At 56.0% G+C, this 19,943-nt stretch overlaps 1 protein-coding gene across 2 annotated transcripts; it reads right to left on the bottom strand.

Moving 5' to 3' along the window:
- Positions 1-15,924: 15,924 nt before the first annotated feature.
- CKB (creatine kinase B) lies at positions 15,925-19,626 on the bottom strand. Of its 2 annotated transcripts, XM_003902313.4 has the most exons (8): positions 19,098-19,626; positions 18,604-18,808; positions 18,326-18,480; positions 18,121-18,253; positions 17,566-17,737; positions 16,734-16,857; positions 16,390-16,579; positions 15,934-16,308 (listed from the first exon to the last, which is right to left on the bottom strand). In XM_003902313.4, the coding sequence occupies exons 2-8, from the start codon at positions 18,794-18,796 to the stop codon at positions 16,130-16,132; spliced, it is 1,146 nt and encodes a 381-aa protein (XP_003902362.2). In that variant the 5' UTR covers positions 18,797-18,808; positions 19,098-19,626; the 3' UTR covers positions 15,934-16,129. The 2 variants fall into 2 exon arrangements, with proteins under 2 accessions (XP_017817069.2, XP_003902362.2); XM_017961580.3 differs by having other exon boundaries at positions 15,925-16,308; positions 18,121-18,480.
- Between the last annotated feature and the right edge of the window lie 317 nt (positions 19,627-19,943).

Genomic DNA, 19,943 nt, shown 5'->3' with positions numbered 1-19,943 from the left:
GGGTCACGTGGACCTTAGCAGGGATCCCAATGTTTTGTGATTACCAGCATATTTTTTGTCCCAAGGCAATAAAGGGAGAAGACGACCCTCATGGTGACCCAAGAAGGAAGGGAATCCAGAGCAGCTGCAGCTTAACCCTGGGAGTTGTTGCTCAGCCCTATGGAGAAACACCAGGTCTTGACGGTTCTGGGTTGGTTCTCTGTGAAGTATGTAAATTTCCTTTTGCCTTTCTTGTGATTCACTACATGAATCAGACCTGCAGCTTTTGTCCAACACCTACATGGTTGTGTAGGGGTAATGAGCTCATCACTCATTGTGTTACTTTATTCTCACAGGGAAGTTGTCACACTGACTGGTGTGCTATTTTGGGTTCTGGGTTTGTTGTTGGTCAGAGTATGGAAGTCTGGAGGCCGGGCACCATGGCTTACAGATGTGAGCCCAGCACTTTGGGAGGCTGAGGCCGGAGGATCATTGAGTCCAGTAGTTTAGGACCAGCTTGGGCAACATGGCAAGACCCTATGTCTTCAAAAAATAAAAACATTGGCCAGGCGCGGTGGCTCATGTCTGTAATCCCAGCACTTTGGGAGGCTGAGACGGGCAGATCACGAGGGCAGGAGATCAAGACCATCCTGGCTAACACGGTGAAGCCCCATCTCTACTAAAAATGCAAAAAATTAGCCGGGCGTGGTGGTGGGCGCCTGTAGTCCCAGCTACTCAGGAGGCTGAGGCAGGAGAATGGCGTGAACCTGGGAGGCGGAGCTTGCAATGAGCCAAGATGGTGCCACTGCACTCCAGCCTGTGCAACGAGCGAGACGCCGTCTCAAAATAATAATAATAATATAAATAAATAAATAAATACATCAACCAAGCATGGTGGCGCACCTTTGGTCCCAGCTTTTCGAGATGCTGAGGTGGGAGGCTTGAACCCGGGAGGTTGAAGCTGCAGTGAACTGTGATTGTGCACAGCACTCCAGCCTGGGCAACAGAATGAGACCCTGTCTCAAAAAAAAAGAAAAAGGAAAGAGAATCTGGACAGTCAATCAGTCAGAAATATTGTTGTCTATCTCTAGAGTGGGCAAGGCACTGTTCTGATTGTTTGAGATCCTCAGTGAGCAAAACAGACCCCTCTCTCCTTGAGCCTGACTTTCTAGGCAGTGAATAAACAAGTAAATTACCTAGTATGGAGCACAGCAGCACGTGCGAGAAAGCACAGAGCAGGCACGGGGTTCATCAGCACTCTGGGTGGGAATAGGTCTCCTTGGGCAGAGGCCTGGGTGGGCGCGTTCCCACAGATTTCTAGGGAAGAGCACTGCTTGGGCCTGAGGCCTGAGTGCACGGCGTGCCTGGAGCAGAGTGTGGAGATGCTGAGATGCTTCTCCTGCATGGGAGCAGCTGAGGGGATGACAAGAGCCTTGTGGCCTTGGGCTTTCAGAGGATCACCCCGGCAGCTATGCTGGAACTCACTGAAATGGGACAAGGAGAAGCTGGGAAAGCCGCCTGGAGGCTCTCAGCAGCAATACAGGCAAGAGGTAGTGCAGCCTTGGGTGAGGATGGGCCTTGGCGCAGGTGGTGGTTGGGTTTTGGATATGTTTTGAAATAAGAGGCAACTGCATTTGCCCTGGAGTTGGATATGGGGTGAGTAGAGCCAAGGACAGCTTCATGATTTTGGATCCGAACAGCAGAAAGGCCAGAATTGCTGTTAGTTGAGATGCGGACTGTGGCTGTAGAGATGTTGGGGGACAGGAGGGGAAGAAGATGAGAGCAAGCTGGGATGTGTTGAGTTTGAAGTCCCTTTAAACACTGAGTGGTGACATTTAGTGGGCAGTTGGAGAGGGGCTGGGAGAGGTCGGGTCTGGGAGACGGAGGAGAAGCCAGGACTGAGTCCTGGACACAGCGCGGGGAGAGGGCCCAGGGAGAAGAGGTGAAGCTGGTAAGGCAGCAGCAGGGAGGGAGGGCCCTCCAGGTGTCAGAGGCTGGTGGACATCATGACCTAAGGCTCACCTCCTGGGAACTTTCCAACTTTTAGCAAGTAAGTCCCCTTCCCTGTCTCTGTCCAGTGCCTTTCAGAGTGGAGTCCTCTAGCAGAGCTCAGTGTGCCCAGTCACAGACAGTGAGGACTTCCCCAGCCTTTTCTGCCTGGTGCAATCTGGTTTTTATATCCCATTAAAGCATCACAAAGCCAACCCGGACAAGAGAATTGGGATGTCTCTCTGCACACATGAGCCTCTTTAAGGAGATCTCCACACAGACTTCTCTCCCCCTTAGCTGTCGTTTTCTGTCACTGTCCCTTCTGAGCATTAAACCAAGAAGAAGATGTTCTGCCATAAATTACTTCCTTTTTTGGGTAGATGTTTCTGAGCTGTTCTATGAAATTCATGACTATGAAACTGGCTTCCTGGCCGGGCGCGGTGGCTCAAGCCTGTAATCCTAGCACTTTGGGAGGCCGAGGTGGGTGGATCACGAGGTCAGGAGATCGAGACTATCCTGGCTAACATGGTGAAACCCCGTCTCTACTAAAAATACAAAAAACTAGCCGGGCGTGGTGGCGGGCGCCTGTAGTCTCAGCTACTTGGGAGGCTGAGGCAGGAGAATGGCGTGAACCCGGGAGGCGGAGCTTGCAGTGAGCCGAGATCACGCCACTGCACTCCAGCCTGGAAGCGAGACTCCGTCTCAAAAAAAAAAAAAAAAAAAAGAAACTGGCTTCCTACCCCAAGGCCGGGCGTGGTGGCTCACGCCTGTAATCCCAGCACTTTGGGAGGCCGAGGCAGGCCGATCACTTGAGGTCAGGAGTTTGAGACCAGCCTGGCCAACATGGTGAAACCCCATCTCTACAAAAATATTTTTAAAAATTAGCCAGGCCTGTGGCGCACGCCTGTAATCCAAGCTACTCAGGAGGCAGAGACAGGAGAATCGCTTGAACCCAGGAGGCGAAGGTTGCAGTGAGCCGAGATCGTGCCATTACACTCAAACCTAGGCGACAGAGTGACACTTCATCTCAAAAACAAACAAAAGATTCGTACCCCAGAAACACTCATCACAGCAGGTTCCTGTGCATAATTTCTGCTGAGGTAGAGCAGAGCCCTGCCAAGCAGAGGCTGGGCCACGGTGGACTTCCTCTTCGTTATCTTTGTACCTGGGACTGATACTGAATTGTTTTCCATTTTTGCATTCTCAAGGACAAATTGAGTACTAGAAGTTAAATTCCTTTAAGAGAAATGAGTTTCCTGAATGCCCCGATGCAGTGACCACTCTTTATGCTCATATTTTCTTGAGGGGCTCACTTGTTATAAGCTGTGGCTGCATTTTAATGCTTTACTTGGTCAAATAAGGAATGTGTGTCTCAGAGACTAATATTCATCCACAGAAAGTTATCCAAGTGGGTTATATTTATAAGGCTATGTTACTATTTGATCTTGGCTTGATTTTAATGGCAACAGGGGTAGTATTCCATTTACCAAGATTAAAATGTGAAAACGCATTCATTACTAAGGTTCCAGGCCCTTTCTATAGATTTTCCATTCTCAGAATGTGACATTTTTATTATGCATACGATGAATTTTGAAAAGGGATGTTCTGCGACCATTGAAAATCATGAGAGACTGCATTTTTTCCTCATCAACTACCCAGAAATCTCTCAGAAGCGAGATGAGGCACGTAGTGGGGCTGTGCTACTGGTTTTATTTACCTGCCAAGCAGAGCATTGTCCTAATCCTGACAATGGTGTTCCTCTTCGGTGAGTGCTGACTTCCCTCTCTTCTAGATCAGTCTCGTTAGAGGAACCAAAACCAGATTCCTACAAGTGAGTGAGGCCCATGCAGAAAACTGTTGGAAACATGACTGGCTTTTAGGAGGCCGACTGCGATCATTTTCACAGCATATGCTTCTCCAAAAACCTAGACAAAAATGATTTTTTTTTTTCGAGATGGAGTTTCGCTCTTATTGCCCAGGCTGGAGTGCAGTGGCGCAGTCTCGGCTCACCGCAACCTCCGCCTTCCGGGTTCAAGCGATTCTCCTGCCTCAGCCTCCCGAATAGCTGGGAGTACAGGCGTGCGCCGTCACGCCCGGCTAATTTTGTATCTTTAGTAGAGACGGGGTTTCTTCATGTGGTCAGGCTGGTCTCGAACTCCCGACCTCAGGTGGTCCACCCACCTCAGCCTCCCAAAGTGCTGGGATTGCAGGCATGAGCCACCACGCCCATAATGATACTTAGAATAATGATATTTAGGAGAAAAACCTCCATACATGTGCCTGTGAATAAATTATGGTTACTGTGGAAGCCGCGCCAGGCAGCCCCTACCCAGTAAGCAACCTTTGTGCTGACCTTCAGGTCTGCAGAGCAGTTGCCGCTTCCATGGGTGCGGCAACCAAGCAGAGCAGGGGCAGAAGAGGGGTGTTTCCTGTGCGCTGTCCCTTCCAGTCTGTCTCAGAGGGGCATCAAAATGAGAAAGAGCTTGTGGAGTTCAAACCTTACATTTCTGTTGTGGGTTTTTTGTTTCTTTCTTTGCTGATTTGCCAGGCAGCTCAGGGGCCCTTTAGGTGGGAGAAATTGTTGCTCTTCAAGGGAGTGAAGTGAAGATGGTGCCTTAGAGGTGTTCTAACAGTGCACAGGGAGTCCCGGGGTGACGCCCCCATGATGAGTGGAAGGAACTCAGTGTCCTTGCCAGTCAAGGAGAAAGAAAACAGTACAACAGCTATTTTTGTTTGTTTTGTTTGCCTTGGGTTTGTTTTGTTTCATTTTGTTTTTGAGACAGCATTTCATTTTGTCACCTAGACTGAAGTACAGTGGCGCAATACCAGCTAAGTGCAGCCTCGACCTTCTGGGCTCAAGTGATCCTCCCACCTCAATCTCCTGAGTAGCTGGGACCACAGGTTTGTGCCACTATGCCTAGCTAATTTTATTTTTCGTACAGATAGGGTCTTGTTTGTCTTGGGTTTGTTTTGTTTTTGTTTTTGAGACAGGGTTTCACTCCGTCACCCAGACTGAAGTACAGTGACGCAATCACAGCTCAGTGCAGCCTCAACCTCGTGGGCTCAAGTGATTCTCCTGCCGCAACCTCCTGAGTAGCTGGGACCACGGGCTTCTGCCCAGCTAATTTTATTTTTCATACAGACAACTACGCCCAGCTAATTTTATTTTTTGTACAGACAGGGTCTTGCTCTGTTGCCTAGGATGATTTGAATTCCTGGGCTCAAGCAATCCTCCTACCTCAGCCTCCCAAAGTACTGGGGTTACAGGCATGAGCCACCTCACCCAGCCCCAATAACTGTTTTTGAATGGTTCCTTGAAAAGTTCCATTAAAGGCCGGGCACAGTGGCTCACGCCTATAATCCCAGCATTTTGGAAGGCTGAGGTGGGTGGATCACTTGAGGTCAGTAGTTCGAGACCAGCCTGGCCAACATGGCAAAACCCCATCTCTACTAAAAATACAAAAAATTAGCTGGGCGTGGTGGTGGGCACCTGGAGTCCCAGCTACTCGGGAGGCTAAGGCAGGAGAAGAGCTTGAACCCAGGAGGCGGAGGTTGCAGTGAGCCAAGATTGCACCACTGCACTCAAGCCTAGGTGGCAGAGCCAGACCCTGTCCCAAAAAAAAATCGAACACCACACACTAACCCTCTTCTCTTCCTCCCTCTCCTGGCTTAGCCAGTGCAGTAAAGTCCTTGAACGGCGTGCTCCCTGGCCCTCAGGAGACGACACTGCCTATCGGGTAGAGACTTGGTAAGGAAATTTTTCCCATTTCTAAGATGGAGAGTTCTGGACTCTAGCCTTTCTCCTTTCACCATCTTCCCCTGTCACACCAACATCAGCATCAGTTACACAGTTGTGTTGCCCTTTGTGTCTACTCTCCCCACAGTTACTAGACTGTGAGCCCCATGGGGCAGCGATCTTCGTCCTTTTCCTTTTTCTCTATTCCAAGTACCTAGAGTAGTGCTTGGCGAAGGCACTGTTAGTTCAAAATTAGTGTTTAAAAAAAAAAAAAAATGATAGGAAGCAAGCAGGAGACGCATAGCCAAGTGCAAGACATTTTCAGTGGCTTGTATTCAAAAGTGTCACTTACGTCCCCTCAGCTGCCCCTGCCCTGGATGGCCCAAGGGTGAGATAGGTGTCTGCTCTGGGGTCATGTTTTGGTTTATAGCCTGGCCTGTTTGGTCTCCAGGAGCCCTTTGAGTCTTGCCTGTCTGACAGAGAAGACTGAGGCCCAGAGGATGGAAGGGATGGGACTGGCACGCAGTGAACTTTTCCCTTCACCAAAATGCTTACACAGGTGATGTCCATCATTCAGCTTGGGTCAGGCACAGACCATGCACATTGTGGTGGTGGGTGCTATGGACATGAAGTAGACGACCCTGCGTGGAGATGACATTTACCGTCGGCTGTGGAACTGGGAGTTAAACCCTTTGGCTTACCACCCTAATCTGCATCTGCACTAGAGAGTCACACAGCCCAGGCAGTGTTTGGATTTCAGCCCTGGGAAAGAATAGCAGTGTGCCGCTTGGTGGCAGCATGTGAGCTGGGGTTTAGTGAGGAGGCGGGGCAGTCGTGTAGGCATCAGCAGTCCTAGCACCAGGCCGAGGCGAGACCCTCTGAGTGGAGTCCAGGTCATTAAAGGGCCTGAACGGGTCTCTCGCAGAAGAAGGAAAGCTGGTCCTGAGGTTGGAGCCAGGGGAAACTGGGGGCCACTGCAGGCATTCTTTGTTGCCATCGGCTTTGGTTCAGTAAGCTTTGTTGATTTATTTTGGTTTTTTGTAGTTGTTAGAGTGATGGGGCTGATTGCTTATAAGTTCTGAGGTTCTTTTTTTTTTTTTTTTTTTTTTTTTGAGACGGAGTCTCGCTCTGTCGCCCAGGCTGGAGTGCAGTGGCCGGATCTCAGCTCACTGCAAGCTCCGCCTCCCAGGTTTATGCCATTCTCCTGCCTCAGCCTCCCGAGTAGCTGGGACTACAGGTGCCCGCCACCTCGCCCGGCTAGTTTTTTGTATTTTTTAGTAGAGACGGGGTTTCACCGTGTTAGCCAGGATGGTCTCGATCTCCTGACCTCGTGATCCGCCCGTCTCGGCCTCCCAAAGTGCTGGGATTACAGGCTTGAGCCACCGCGCCCAGCCAGTTCTGAGGTTCTTATTTGCGTTTCCGGCTCCCTGGGTATTCATTCATACCTGGTTTCTGGCTGTGGTGAAATGTCTTCTGACCAAGTGGGTTGACAAACAGGGGGCTTCACTGGAACGGTGGCAGGGGGCGCGGTCACTGAACAGAGAAAAATCTCAACTCATCCTCATCTCTGAGGGGGCTCTTTCCCCCAGCCAGTGCCTTCTGCAATTTCCTGATCTATCTACATTCCACCCACTTAACCCACCTCTAAGAGTTATTTTAAAGCAGCATTCTAGAACCCATCTCTCAAGCAGGAGTGAAGTCTCCAATGGCTCATCCTGTGCCTCTCCTGCGTCTGCAAGCACCTGCAGTGCCGGGACGCTCACAGTCCGCCCCCAGGACCTGTGGGGAGAGTTCGGCTGCTTCTGCTGCTCCACATGCACATGGGCCTCCTCACCAACCACCCTGGCAGTCGCCTGCTCTTGGGAGCTTTAACTATTCAAGACTCAGTGGCCAGGCACGGCGGCTCGTGCCTGTAATCCCAGCACTTTGGGAGGCCGAGGTGGGCAGATCACGAGGTCAGGAGTTCGAGACCAGCTTGGCCAACATAGTGAAACCCCATCTCTACTAAAAGTACAAAAATTAGCTGGGTGTGGTGGCACGTGCTTGTAGGCCCAGCTACTCGGGAGGCTGAGGCGGGAGAATCAGTTGAACACGGGAGGTGGAGGTTGCAGTGAGTTGAGACCACATCACTGCACTCTAGCCTGGGCGACAGAGTGAGACTCCGTCTCAGGGAAAAAAAAAAAAAAAAGACTCAAGTATTTGAAGATTAAAAGTGTGTTCCCTCCCTGATTTCTTTTTTTTTTTTTTAGACAGAGTCTCACTCTGTTGCCCAGGCTGGAGTGCTATTGCGCGATCTTGGCTCACTGCAACCTCTGCCTCCCAGGTTCAAGCAATTCTCCTGCAATCTCGGCTCACTGCAAGCTCCGCCTCCAGGGCTCAAGCGATTCTCCTGCCTCAGCCTCCCAAGTATCTGGGATTATAGGCGCCCACCACCACACCCTGCCTCATCCCTAAATTCTTGCTTCTCCCAGTTAAGCTGCCCCAGTTATTTTCAGGTGTTCTAGAACAAAACAAGAAGACTTCTCATCAGTCATTTGTTCATGTGTTCATTCATTGCAGCCATATTTTAAGGGTTAAGGTAGGAGAAGCTCCTCTGTGCAGACCCCTGGAGATACAAAAATAAGCAAGGTAAAACCTTCTGGCCTGGACCAGCTCATCACACAGGGAGGCAAGGGGCACTGGTGTGATACTAGGACAGGCTGATGCTGCATTCAGGAAGACCAGGGCCCTGGCCAAAGGGAGCCGGGCCTGGGTGCAGGGGAGGCGTGTGGAGGAGGCGGCGCACCGAGTCTGCTCAGTGGAAGAGAGAGGAGTGGCACGTGCAGAGGCAGGCGCCAGGGGCCTGGCTCATCTCCGGCTCAGGCGCGGGGGCAGCGGCTGGGCCGCCAACTCCTGGGCAGGCTCACTCTTGTCACCAGCCCAACATGTTATGTCTCAGACACTGAGACACTGCACTTCTGTGAAGGGGCCTTCATTCCCCAGTACTTCGTTAGGGAGTGACCTAGCAGGCTTTGGGCAGGGTTGTGCTGCTGCCAGACCAAAGCAGACTAATGCTGCACCAGACAGCCAGAGCCCAGCGACGCCAGAGAGCCTGGCATGAGACTGCCTGTGCTGGCTCCTTCCAGAGCAAGGCCTGCTCTGACTCGCCTCACCCTCCTCTCAGGAGGGAGCTGCCAGCAGGCGTGGGTAGGCGTGAGCACATTCTCAAAGCAGTTATGTTTTGCATGGAAGTCAGCTGGGAAGTAGGAGCATATGTAGTCATGTTCATTAATGTGGCACCAGAAGTCCCTGGGTGGAGGGTGCCTCAGAGACCATTTCCAACCTGCGACCACCCTCCACTCCACCCCTTCCCAAATACACCTGTGCACTTGCAAGTTCTGCCCTGCCAGTCACTCCCCGGCTATAGGCTGGCCTCTGCTGCTTGTTAGCACACAGCTTGGCTGTCTCTGGGCCATGTGGTTCTCGTGCTCTCCACCCTAATCCATTGGCCACTCCTCTGCTACCTCCATTCTTTGGGCTCTAGAGGGCTCCGACAAGCTTGTCCCATGCTGCTCGGACATCTCCTCAGCCTGTTGCCGTGGGTGGGTGTTGCTGCTCCCCAGAATGGCAATGCTGTGTGTCCTTTTGTATTGACACCACTAAGTACATAGGATACATTTTGCTGGCTTGCGCTGAAATGTTTGGGACCACCCGCACGTGTTTTGGGTTTAGGGTTTTTTCAGATTTTGGAATATTTATATTATACCTACTGGTTAAGCATCCCAAAGTTGAAAATCTGAACTCCGAAGTGCACATGCGAGCATTCCCTTTTAGCATTACGTCAGCACTCGGGTTCAGATTGTGGAGTAGTTTAGATTTCAGATGTTTGGATTTGCGATACTCCACCTGTGTATTTCATTAATTTCACCAAAACACTGGAACTTTGCTGACAAAGTAGTCATGTTATCCTGTGTCAAGGCCAGGAGAACGGAGGAAAGCAAGCACCATGCTCCTTTCTGACCTCAAGCAAGAGTGAAGAGGGTCACTCTTCTGGCCCCTCCGCCACAGCGCTTTGTCCCCCAGGTAGGCGCTGCTGCTGTGACTTGGTGGGGGCTGCAGCACAGGGGTCCCTCAGAAGCACAGCAGTTTTGGGGCCAGGCATAGTGGCTCACACCTGTAATGCCAGCACTTTGGGAGGCCAAGGCAAGAGGATCGCTTAGTCCAGGAGTTCAAGACCAGCCTGGGAGAGTAACATGGTGAGACCGCTGTCTCTACAAAAAAATTTTAAAATTAGCCAGATGTCGCGGTGGCTCAAGCCTGTAATCCCAGCACTTTGGGAGGCCGAGACGGGTGGATCACGAGGTCAGGAGATCGAGACCATCCTGGCTGACACGGTGAAACCCCGTCTCTACTAAAAAATACAAAAAAACTAGCCGGGCGAGGTGGCGGGCGCCTGTAGTCCCAGCTACTCGGGAGGCTGAGGCCGGAGAATGGCGTGAACCCGGGAGGCGGAGCTTGCAGTGAGCTGAGATCCGGCCACTGCACTCCAGCCTGGGCGACAGAGCGAGACTCCGTCTCAAAAAAAAAAAAAAAATTAGCCAGAGGTGGAGATAGGCTCTTGTGGTCCCAGCTACTGGGGAGGCTGAGGAGGAAGGATCACTTGAGCCCAGGAGATTGAGGCTACAGTGACCTGTGATCCTGCCACTGCATTCCAGCCTAGGTGACTTCAAGACCTTATCTCAAAAAAAAATAAAAAAGTAATAAATTTTAAAGGAACAGTTTTGGGTACGGATGAGTAGCACTGCCTTTATTATTTCTCTTTTTCTTCTTCTTTTTTTTTTTTTTGGTTGAGTTGATTGCCATATTTACTTTCCTTTTGAGAATGTAACACATTTGAAGTGCCTTTTAATATGTTGGATAGTTGATGGGTCAAAGGTATTGACAAAACTAGACTTTTCATTTTAATTTTAATGGAAGTGTCTGTCTTTTTGCTGTAAGTTGTATATTTCTGGAATAGCTTTGATGTGTGTTAACACAGACCACATATACCAGTAATGGATGCAGCTGAGTGTAGGTGGAATGAGAGCAATGAAGGAAGACCTAAGCCCTGCCCTGGAGGCAGGCCGCGTTCTCAAGAGAGAAGGCTCACCAACTGAGCAGTCCTCTAATGGGGAAGAGATGAGGACAGAGCCCAAGGGGAATGGGAATGCAGAAGGAGGCCCTCTGGAAAGGAGGCCTGGGGCAGGCAGGGCAGTCCTCCCAGAGAGCAGACATGCAGGAGGGAGCCCTGTCCCAGGTTAGGCAAACAGGCAACAAACGCGTCTGGAGGGGTTGGTGCGGTCCTGAGTGCAAGTGGGTGTGGAGTAACTGGAACCACTGGGCCAGTTCCTCTGCAAGGCCAGCAGGATCCCAAGCCAAGCCCCACACTGCGTGAGGTTCATGAATGGTAGAACAGGGTTGCAGCCCCATCACAGCAGGAATAGTGCCAGCACCTCAGGAGCTGGTGCCAGGCTGCACACACACAGGCGTTTCACCCCACAGTGCCAGGGATGGCCTTGTCCTCACAACCTGGGTGGCTGCTGGAGCACCTTGACACCTGGCCACCCCTGGCTGCATAGGAGTCTTGGAAATGAGCTCCCACAGCCAGGCAGCTGCATGCAGGCTGGAAACCAGCGTTGTCACTCAAGCAGAGGAGAAAATGGCTGCTAGGGGACCACCAGCATCCATGCCATGAAGGTGAATCAGAGACAGGTCCCGCTGGCAGCAGCACTTTTATCTTTTGGGGGCCTTAAAGTTAATTTTTGTTAAGCCTTGAATTTTGATAAATCCCCAGCCCTGAAAAGGGTGTGAAAATCAGGACTTCTGAACCCAAGCAAAACAATACAAAGTTGGGTTTGGGGAAAAAGGTGGAAAGAGTCCAACCAGTTGGGCATAGTGGCTCACACCTGTAATCCCAGCACTTTGGAAGACTGAGGTAGGTGAATGGCTTGAGCCCAGGAGTTGAGTCCAGCCTGGGCAACATGGCAAAACTCTGTCTCTACAAAGAAAAAAAAAATAGAAAAAATTAGCCAGGAGTGGTGGCACGTGCCTGTAGTCACACAGCTACTTGGGAGACTGAGGTGGGAGGATCACCTGAGCCCAGGGACGTCAAGGCTTGAGTGAGCAGCAATCGTACAACTGTACTCCAGCTTGGGTGACAGAGTGAAACCCTACCTCAAAAAAAAGGTCAGTGCAGAAAGCCTCTAGCCAGACTGACAAGTACGCGTGTAAAAAACCTCAGCCTGGCCGGGCATGGTGGCTCACGTCTGTAATCCCAGCACTTTGGGAGGCCGAGGCGGGCAGATCACCTGAGGTCAGGAGTTGGAGACCAGCCTGACCAACATGGAGAAACCCCATCCCTACTAAAAATACAAAATTAGCGGGGCATGGTGGCAGGCGCCTGTAATCCCAGCTACTCTGGAGGCTGAGGCAGGACAATCTCTCGAACCCAGGAGACGAAGGTTTCCGTGAGCCAAGATCGTGCCATTGCACTCCAGCCTGGGCAATGAGACCAAAACTACGTCTCAAAAAAAAAAAAAAAAAAGGCCTCAGCCTTCTCAGCAGTGCCAAAAAAGCCTCACTTTTCTAAGCTGAAATGCTGTCATCTGCTCAGTGGAAACCTCACAGCCAGAAGACTTCTTGCCAATCAAATTACTGTTTTCTTTTTACCTGTGGGAAAGGAGATTAACTTCACATCCATGTGGGTCCAATGTGCAGCCCCCTAAGGGTGCTCTGGGAGGCTTTAGGAAGTGCCTGCTGGCTCGAAATAGAAATGCAGAAGCAGCAGCCTGCTGGGCAAGTGCAGCCTTTTAAGCCACTGCTAAGACAAGCAGGTCCCAACTGTGGGAGGCTAGAATGTTCTTAAAAGAGCAGTGAGCCGGGCGCGGTGGCTCACGCCTGTAATCCCAGCACTTTGGGAGGCCAAGGCGGGCGGATCACTTGAGGTCGGGAGTTCGAGACCAGCCTGACCAACATGGAGAAACCCCATCTCTACTAAAAATACAAAAAAATTTGCTGGGCGTGGTGGTGCATGCCTGTAATCTCAGCTACTCAGGAGGCTGAGGCAGGAGAATCGCTTGAACCTGGGAAGCGGAGGTTGCGGTGAGCCAAGATTGCGCCATTGCACTCCAGCCTGGGCAACAAGAGCAAAATTCGATCTCAAAAGAAAAGCAGTGAAAAGAGCCCAGGAGTTGGAGCTGGGCGACACTGGGCCGATTCTTTCTTCCTCTCAGAGCCTGAGTTTCCCTGTCTGTGAGAGGCCTCAGGCTGTGGTAGTGGTAGAGTCCTGCTACTTCGGTGGGCTTCTACAGACTGGAACACATGACAGCATTTTTTACAAAACACCATTTAAAAAATTATTTTGGCTTATATAAGTAATACATGTGCCCTGTAGAAAATTTGGAAAATAAAGTATAAAGAAGGAAATCACCTGTTACCCCACCACCCACAGTGACTACTGTTCTTTGGGGTTTTTCCATACATATTCTGTGTGGGATCTCAGAGCACAAGCTGTTTTATAACCTGCTTCTGCGCCTGAGCTTTTCTCAGCGTGTCACCACCTCACTAGATCCCTCACACTGTCGTCCCTGTCTGCACAGGACCCCAGAGGAGGGGTGGGGCTGCAGCCAACTCTTCAGTGTCGGCAAGCCCTTACAGTTTCCTTCTCAGTAATTGTGTCACTTCTATTTCTGTAGGGCAATGGGACTTGAAGAAGGGGGGCTGTTTTGCCCCCCAAGGGGCATTTGTCAGTGTCTAGACTTTTGATTGTCGTAAGTTGGGGAAGCAAGGACTACTGGCATGCAGCGGTTGGAGGCCAGGGCTGCTGCTGGACGTCCTGCAGCGCACAGGACGGCCTCCACTAGAGTCGTCTGGCCCAAGTGTCTGGAGCGCCACTGTGGAAACCCCGCCGTGGACTCATTCCCTAGCTGGGAAGTCCCTGAGTGGACAGGAGGGACAGCTGAGGGGGGGCTTGGTGCAGCCAGACTGCCCTGCAGGGAGATGTCTCCAACACCCAGGACGTCTTCCTGCATCCTTGCCACCCCTAGGTACTGTCCTTTGCTGCCCATGTTTGACAGTGCTTTCTAGGAGAATTGCCCGTTAAAGTCTCCGGAGGCCGAGGAAAAGGACGGCTGTCGAGACTGTTGGAGGTTTCGGGGAACTAGTGGCACAGGCAGACAGGATTGTCGCTCCCCTCCTGCGGGGAGTGTATATTAGGCCCTGCCTGGTCCCCAAAAGAGTTAATGCAGCAAGATAAAATATGTGAGGCACAGGGAGGAGAGTGGGCCCCAGAGAGTTGGGGGTCCAGGCCCTGTGGGCTCCACAGGCCAGCCAAGGCCCCACCCACCTTCAGAGTTTTACTGCCTCAGAAGTCGTTCTGAGCCAGGCCCAGCCCTCTCAGCCTTCCCGGACAGTGCATTGAGAGGCCTGCAACGGGGTGATTAGGGGTTCCGCTTGTTTGCCCACTGGTGGTTCTAGGAGCACCCCACTCTGAGAGTCCACATGGGAAAAGGGGAGCATTGAAACACAAGAAGTGACAGTCCTGCCCAGCCATGCCCTCAGCCCTGTGTTCACCTCACAGTGGGGCCCACGCCACCCCAGGGATAGTCGGGCGGGCTCTGCCCAAGTGGTGAGGGGGACTGAGCCAGCAGGAGCAGCAGGAGGGGCTGCAGCGGGAGCAGCTCTTGAACAGGAAGAGGGCAGCAATGACGAGGTCCCCTGGTGGTAGGGCTTTGCTGGCCAGGTACCCACTGGGTCAGCACTGCTTCCTCACTGCCCTCAGCCTCCCCTTTCCAGAGGGGTCCACTTCCTGTGCTCACTTCAGGCTCTTCATCCCAGCCCTGCTCCCGAGACTCCAGACTGTACAGCTCGGCTTGGCCTGGCCTGGGCCTTCCTGGGAAAAGGCTAAGCCAGAAACTGGCCCCTGTGCCCAGGCTGGTCAGCCAGGGAGGGACCAGTCTAGGGTCCAAAGAATGGATGCAGAAGTCCCCCCTAGCCTTCTGCACCAGGGGACCTGCCCCCTATGTCTCTAGCCTACCAGGTGTTCACTTAGGGAGGTGGACACTTCAACCCTGCCCTTAGGGCCCCCCACATGCCGAGCCCAGCGGCAGATTCGGGGATGTACCCCACTGCTGCTCCTGGACCCCAGTGTCTAGGTTGACAATCCCCTTGTGTGCCAAGGAGGTGAGAGTCCAGTGATCCGCAACTCAGGTGTCCAGGGACGCAGTGAGTGTGGAGATGCAGGATGAGGCCTGCCCCAAACCCTGATCCCCAGGGGTGTGGCGGAGGAGGCCCTGGCCAGTAGGTGGCAGCACAGGCTGCGTCCTTGGAGCTTAGGAGCTGGAGGAAGGTGGGGAGCAGGATTCCTAGCCCCGGGCTGCCTCACCCGTCCACCTCCACTCCCTGAGCTGGCCGAGCCCCTCAGGGTGCCCAACCATAGTAGGAGCCCTGAGCCAGAGGCTGGGCAGGGACAGCAGCAACTGGCAACTAGAGTGAGTTGCAGGGGGTTGGGGGGAGGTTGCATGAGGGACCAGGGAGACCAATCCCTAAAGAGCCCCAACCCCCCTTCTGCCTACCTTGTGGTCCCACCTTGAGGGCAAGGGGCTGGACACCCAGAGGCCCCCGAAGTGGCTGCCAGTGAAGGGGGGACCAGTGGTTCCCCAGGGCTGCTAGAGGATCTTGAGGGCTGAGCCCAAGGGCCAGTGGGGTTGGGGGGCTGTTCAGCCTGAAGGCTGAGGCTGGGAGGGAAGAGAAGATAAGAGAGTAGGTGTTGGCGGGTAGGAGGGAGGTAGGGAGATGTCTGGATCTGATAATGTTGCAGCTTGGAAGACTGGAGGAGGAACCCAGTTGGAGGGACCGGAAAGCTCTCAAGTTTCTGAGCTCAACCCCCACCTCCACTATCCCTACCTCCCCCACCCTGCAGGATGAGCCCGAGGAACGTGCTAGGCTCCACACCCAGGCCTGAATGCCCTCAGATGCTCAGGCCTGGAGCTCCTCCCTCATTCTCCCCAGTGTTCCTGCCTGCACAGCCCAATAGACATGAGGAAAGGGGCCCATGGACTAGGTGGGACAGGCAGAACAGAGTGGCCACCTGCTGGCTTCTTTCCCTTCTCACGGAAGGCAAGGCCCATGGCACGCCCAGGACTCAGACTCCTGGGGCCTGGCTGCTGCCCTTCCCCCTCCCCCCGGGAAAGGAGAGGCACCACTCAGAGGCAGGCAGGCCAAAACCCTAGTTTATTTCAGCATCAGCAGTATCTTAGCCATCAAAAAAATAAACTCTACCAAGGGTGACGAAGTCTCTACAGCAAGGCTAAGGGCTCGCCAGGCGGCGAACATCAGGGGTGCATGGTGGGCACTGCCCAGGCAATAAGTTAGGAAGCAGCAGGGCTGGTGTTGGGTGTGGGCCAGGCTTCACTTCTGGGCAGGCATGAGGTCGTCGATGGCCTGGCCCTGCTCCAGCCGCTGCTCCATCTCGATGAGCAGCTTCACTCCGTCCACCACCATCTGCACCAGCTCCACCTCCGAGAAGCCCAGGCGGTCAGCGTTGGAGACGTCGAAGACCCCGCCCACCGCAGCCGTGTCCACACCGCCTGGGGAGACAGCAGGTCAGGGCGGAGGAAACAGGGCTGTCCAAAGGCCAACAGGAAGCCTGCAGCACCCGCCCTGCTCACCTGTGCCTCGCTTCTGAAGTCGTAGCCGCTTAAGCACCTCCGAGAACTTCTCATGCTTGCCCAGGTGGGGCAGCTTGATGTGCACTCCTGCCCGCAGCCCTGTGCCCAGGTTGGATGGGCAGGTGAGGATGTAGCCCAGGTGAGGGTTCCACATGAACTCATAGTTCTTAGACTTGAAGAGAGTTTCAATCTGCAGACGGAGAAAAGCGTATGAGGGAGAAGGCCTGCCTGAGACCCCCACAGGCCCTGAGACTCCCAAGTCCCAGAAATCCCCCAGGGGGACTGATGGGGCACCCACATCCCTGCTGGAGCCCTGGGGTCTGGGCCTGCCCCGTCCCTGGCACCTGGGTGAGGCCGGTGCAGAAGCGGGTGAACACCTCCTTCATGTTGCCCCCCTTCTGCATGGAGATGACCCGCAGGTGGTCCTCCTCGTTGACCCACACCAGGAAGGTCTTATTGTCATTGTGCCTGCGGGAGGGCTGGTCTCAGGGCATATCCAGAAAAAAGCCCCAGGCTGTCCCCAGACCAAAGGAACTTCCCAAGTCCCCGAGGTGCTGCTCCCAACCGTGCCCTGGAGCGGGGGCTGCTGCCAAGACTCCGCCCAACACGGGGCAGGCGGGGCCGAGACGCCTCACAGTGAGCAGAACCCCGGCTGCCATCACGTCGTGCAGTGGTCTGAGGTGGGGCAGGGCCAGGGACCGCCAGGACAGCCCCGCCCGCCCCCCACAGTGGGGGTAGGAGCCCTGCCCCCGAGAAGCTTCTGCGTCACCAGCCCCTGGTAGAATCCCAGCGACGGAGGAGTGAGAAAACAAGGAGCTCCAGCTCCCGAGGGGCGTCGGGCAGAGGCGCCAGGGATCCCGCCCCCACCTCACGTCTCTAGGGGGGCTGAGTCCTGAGCCCCCAGGGGCCTGGGCCCAGTACCTTAACGCACCTGCTGGGCCAAGGTCACCTGCGCGGGAGGCGCGGCACGTAACCCAGACCCGGAGCGCGGCCGGCCCCTCCCTCCTCCTCCTCCTCCTCCCCCTCCTCCTCCTCCTCCTCGTCCCCGTCCCCCTCCTCCTCCTCCCCCTCCTTCTCCCCGCCGCGAGGGGCCCCACCCCGGCGAGGGGGGACGAGAGGGAAAGGGGAGGCGGCGGAGAGGGCGGACGCCGCGAGAGGGCGCAGAGGGACACGCACCAGATACCGCGGGCGTCGGGCCAGTCACGGGCCATGCCCGAGGCCAGCAGCAGAGGTGACACGGGCTTGTCGAAGAGGAAGTGGTCGTCGATGAGCTGCTGCTGCTCCGCCTCCGTCATGCTCTTGAGCGCGTAGTACCGGCCCGCCAGGTCGCCGTCCAGGCTGGACAGGGCTGCGGGGCGTGCGCTCAGGACGCACGGCTGCCGCGCCCGCCCCTCCAGCCCACAGCGCGGACCCGCCCGCCCCCGTGCTCCACCCCGGGGGACGTCAGAGGCCCCCACCCGCCCAGACTTGCGGGCGTCCAGTCCTCATGGCCCGGGCGACGGTCCCAGTCGGTGACCCCGCGCCAGGACCCGCCCTCCCTGGGCCCCAGGCCGCTGTGGGCGCGGGGCTGGGCCTCCGTCCCTCGGTCCCTCCGGGAAACTGAACCCAGGGGCGCGCAGATAAGAGCGCGGCGGCGGCTGCCGCTCCCAGGCGACATAAACAAAAGCGGGCGGGGACCGCGCCGGGAGGGGCACGCAGCCGCCGCCGACCCTTGGCCCGCCCGGCCCCTACCTTCCACCGCGAGCTTCTCGATGGCGCGGCGCTCCCCGCGGCTGCAGTGCGGGGGCAGGCAGAAGCCGCGGATGCTGCGGCCCGTGCGCACCCGCGAGCTCAGCACGTAGTTGGGGTCCAGGTCGTCGCCGCCCTGGGGGGCGAGACGGGAGTGAGCGCCCGGAGACCCCGGCCCGGCCCTCCCGGCCCGCCCGCCGCCCCGCACCTGCAGGTTGTCGGGGTTGAGGTCGGTCTTGTGCTCATCGCTGGGCTTGTAGCCGCCGTGCCGGTCCTCGATGATGGGGTCGAAGAGATCCTTGAACACGTCGTAGGACTCCTCGTCGCCCGCCACGCAGCCCACGGTCATGATGTACGGGTGGCCTAGGGGAGGGGGCGCGGGACGGAGACAGTGACGTCACTGCCGGGCCCGAGCGCGCTGCTGAGGACCGTGCGGCTGCGCGCGGGGAGGGGGCGCCGGGACCCCGGCCCCGAAGGGTCGCGTACCCGGGTTGTCCACGCCTGTCTGGATGACGTCGTCCAGCGTGAAGCCGCTCGGCGTGCTCTTGGCGCGCAGCTCCGCGTACAGCTCGGGGGTCAGCACCTTGGCCATGTGGTTGTTGTGGGCGCTCAGGTCCGGGAACTCGTCCTCGGCGGGGAAGCGCAGCTTCAGCGCGTTGTGGCTGTTGGAGAAGGGCATGGCGGCGGCGGGCTGCGGGGAGACGCGGGGTCAGCAGGGACCGGCAAGCCGGGGTTCCCGGACTCCCGCGTACCACTCAGGCCCCCGCCGCCGGGCCCCTCGGCGCCCCCAGGACGCGGCCAAGGTCAGAGGGGTCCGCAGCGCGCGCGGGGAGCGCCATCATCGCCCGGGACCCCCGGCCGGTGCGGCGCGCGCTCCAGGCAACGCGCCCGGAGCGCGTGACGCCGCAGCGCCCGCGCCCCCTTTGCACGCAGCGCCCCTAGCCCCGGCGCCGACGCCCCCGGCCCCCGGGCCCACTCACCGGGCGGCCGGGCGGGGGCGGGGGCGCTCCGTCCGTCGGCAGCTCCCGGAGCGACGCAGGCGAACAGCGGCCGCTCGGCGCTCCCGCGGCTCTTAAGGGACGCAACGAGGGCCGCCCATTGGCGGCTATTTATAGCCCATTCATTCCATTGGCCCGCGCCGCGGGGTGGTGCCGCCGCTTTGTCCGCCGCCCGCAGCCCCTGACACCCCCGGCCGCCCACCCGAGCCGTCTCCCCGCTGGGACCCCGCGCAGCCTGCCCAGTCCCCCGCCCAAGACCTCGAGGCCGAAACCTCAGATCCTTGAATATCTGGATCCCCTCGCACGCCCTTGCCTCCGAGCGGGAAACTGAGGCGGAGAGCCTCTGGGCACTCGAGGACGCTCGGGTTCATCCGCATCCTCCAGCCTGCCCACCTAGTCCAGCCAGCCCCCGCGGCGGCGGCGAAGGGCCGGGCGAAAGCGTTCAGGGCTTCCGCAGCAGGTACTGCCCCCACCCCACCCCCGGCCAGTGCGAGCTGGCCCGGAGCCGCCGACCTTCCTCAAGGTGCCCGCAGGCATCTCCTGGGCGATCTTGGTGCAAAGCGAAGGCGCGCGGGAGGCGCAGTCTGGCTGCGGCCCAGCCCGGGGGCACCCGCGGTGCCCTGACCTTGGACAAGTCCTGGGGCTCTGGGGAATGCGAGCCAGAAACCACGCGGACACTGTGGTCTTAAGAGGCCGCTGGCAAGTGCAGCCTTGGAGTTTCCAGACCCCAACCCTGGGCCCTCTTCGCAGAGGACAAGCTCACCCGACCCCCAAAGGCAGTCCCCAGAGACTTCAGGCAAGGATGGGAGGAAACGCTAATAAACAATA

The sequence above is a fragment of the Papio anubis genome, chromosome 7 (genome assembly GCF_008728515.1).
Source record: "Papio anubis isolate 15944 chromosome 7, Panubis1.0, whole genome shotgun sequence".
NCBI classification, from domain to species: domain Eukaryota; kingdom Metazoa; phylum Chordata; class Mammalia; order Primates; family Cercopithecidae; genus Papio; species Papio anubis.
The sequence above is the reverse complement of the archived record's forward strand: the minus strand, read 5'-3'. Positions and strand labels throughout refer to the sequence as shown.

Coding starts and splice junctions, on each gene's coding strand:
- CKB (XM_017961580.3), bottom strand. CDS start 18,796: ATGCCCTTCTCCAACAGCCACAACGCGCTGAAGCTGCGCTTCCCCGCC. Junction 16,580..16,733: donor TCTGCACCGGCCTCACCCAG/GTGCCAGGGACG, acceptor CTCCGTCTGCAG/ATTGAAACTCTCTTCAAGTC. Junction 16,309..16,389: donor ACTTCAGAAGCGAGGCACAG/GTGAGCAGGGCG, acceptor CTGTCTCCCCAG/GCGGTGTGGACACGGCTGCG.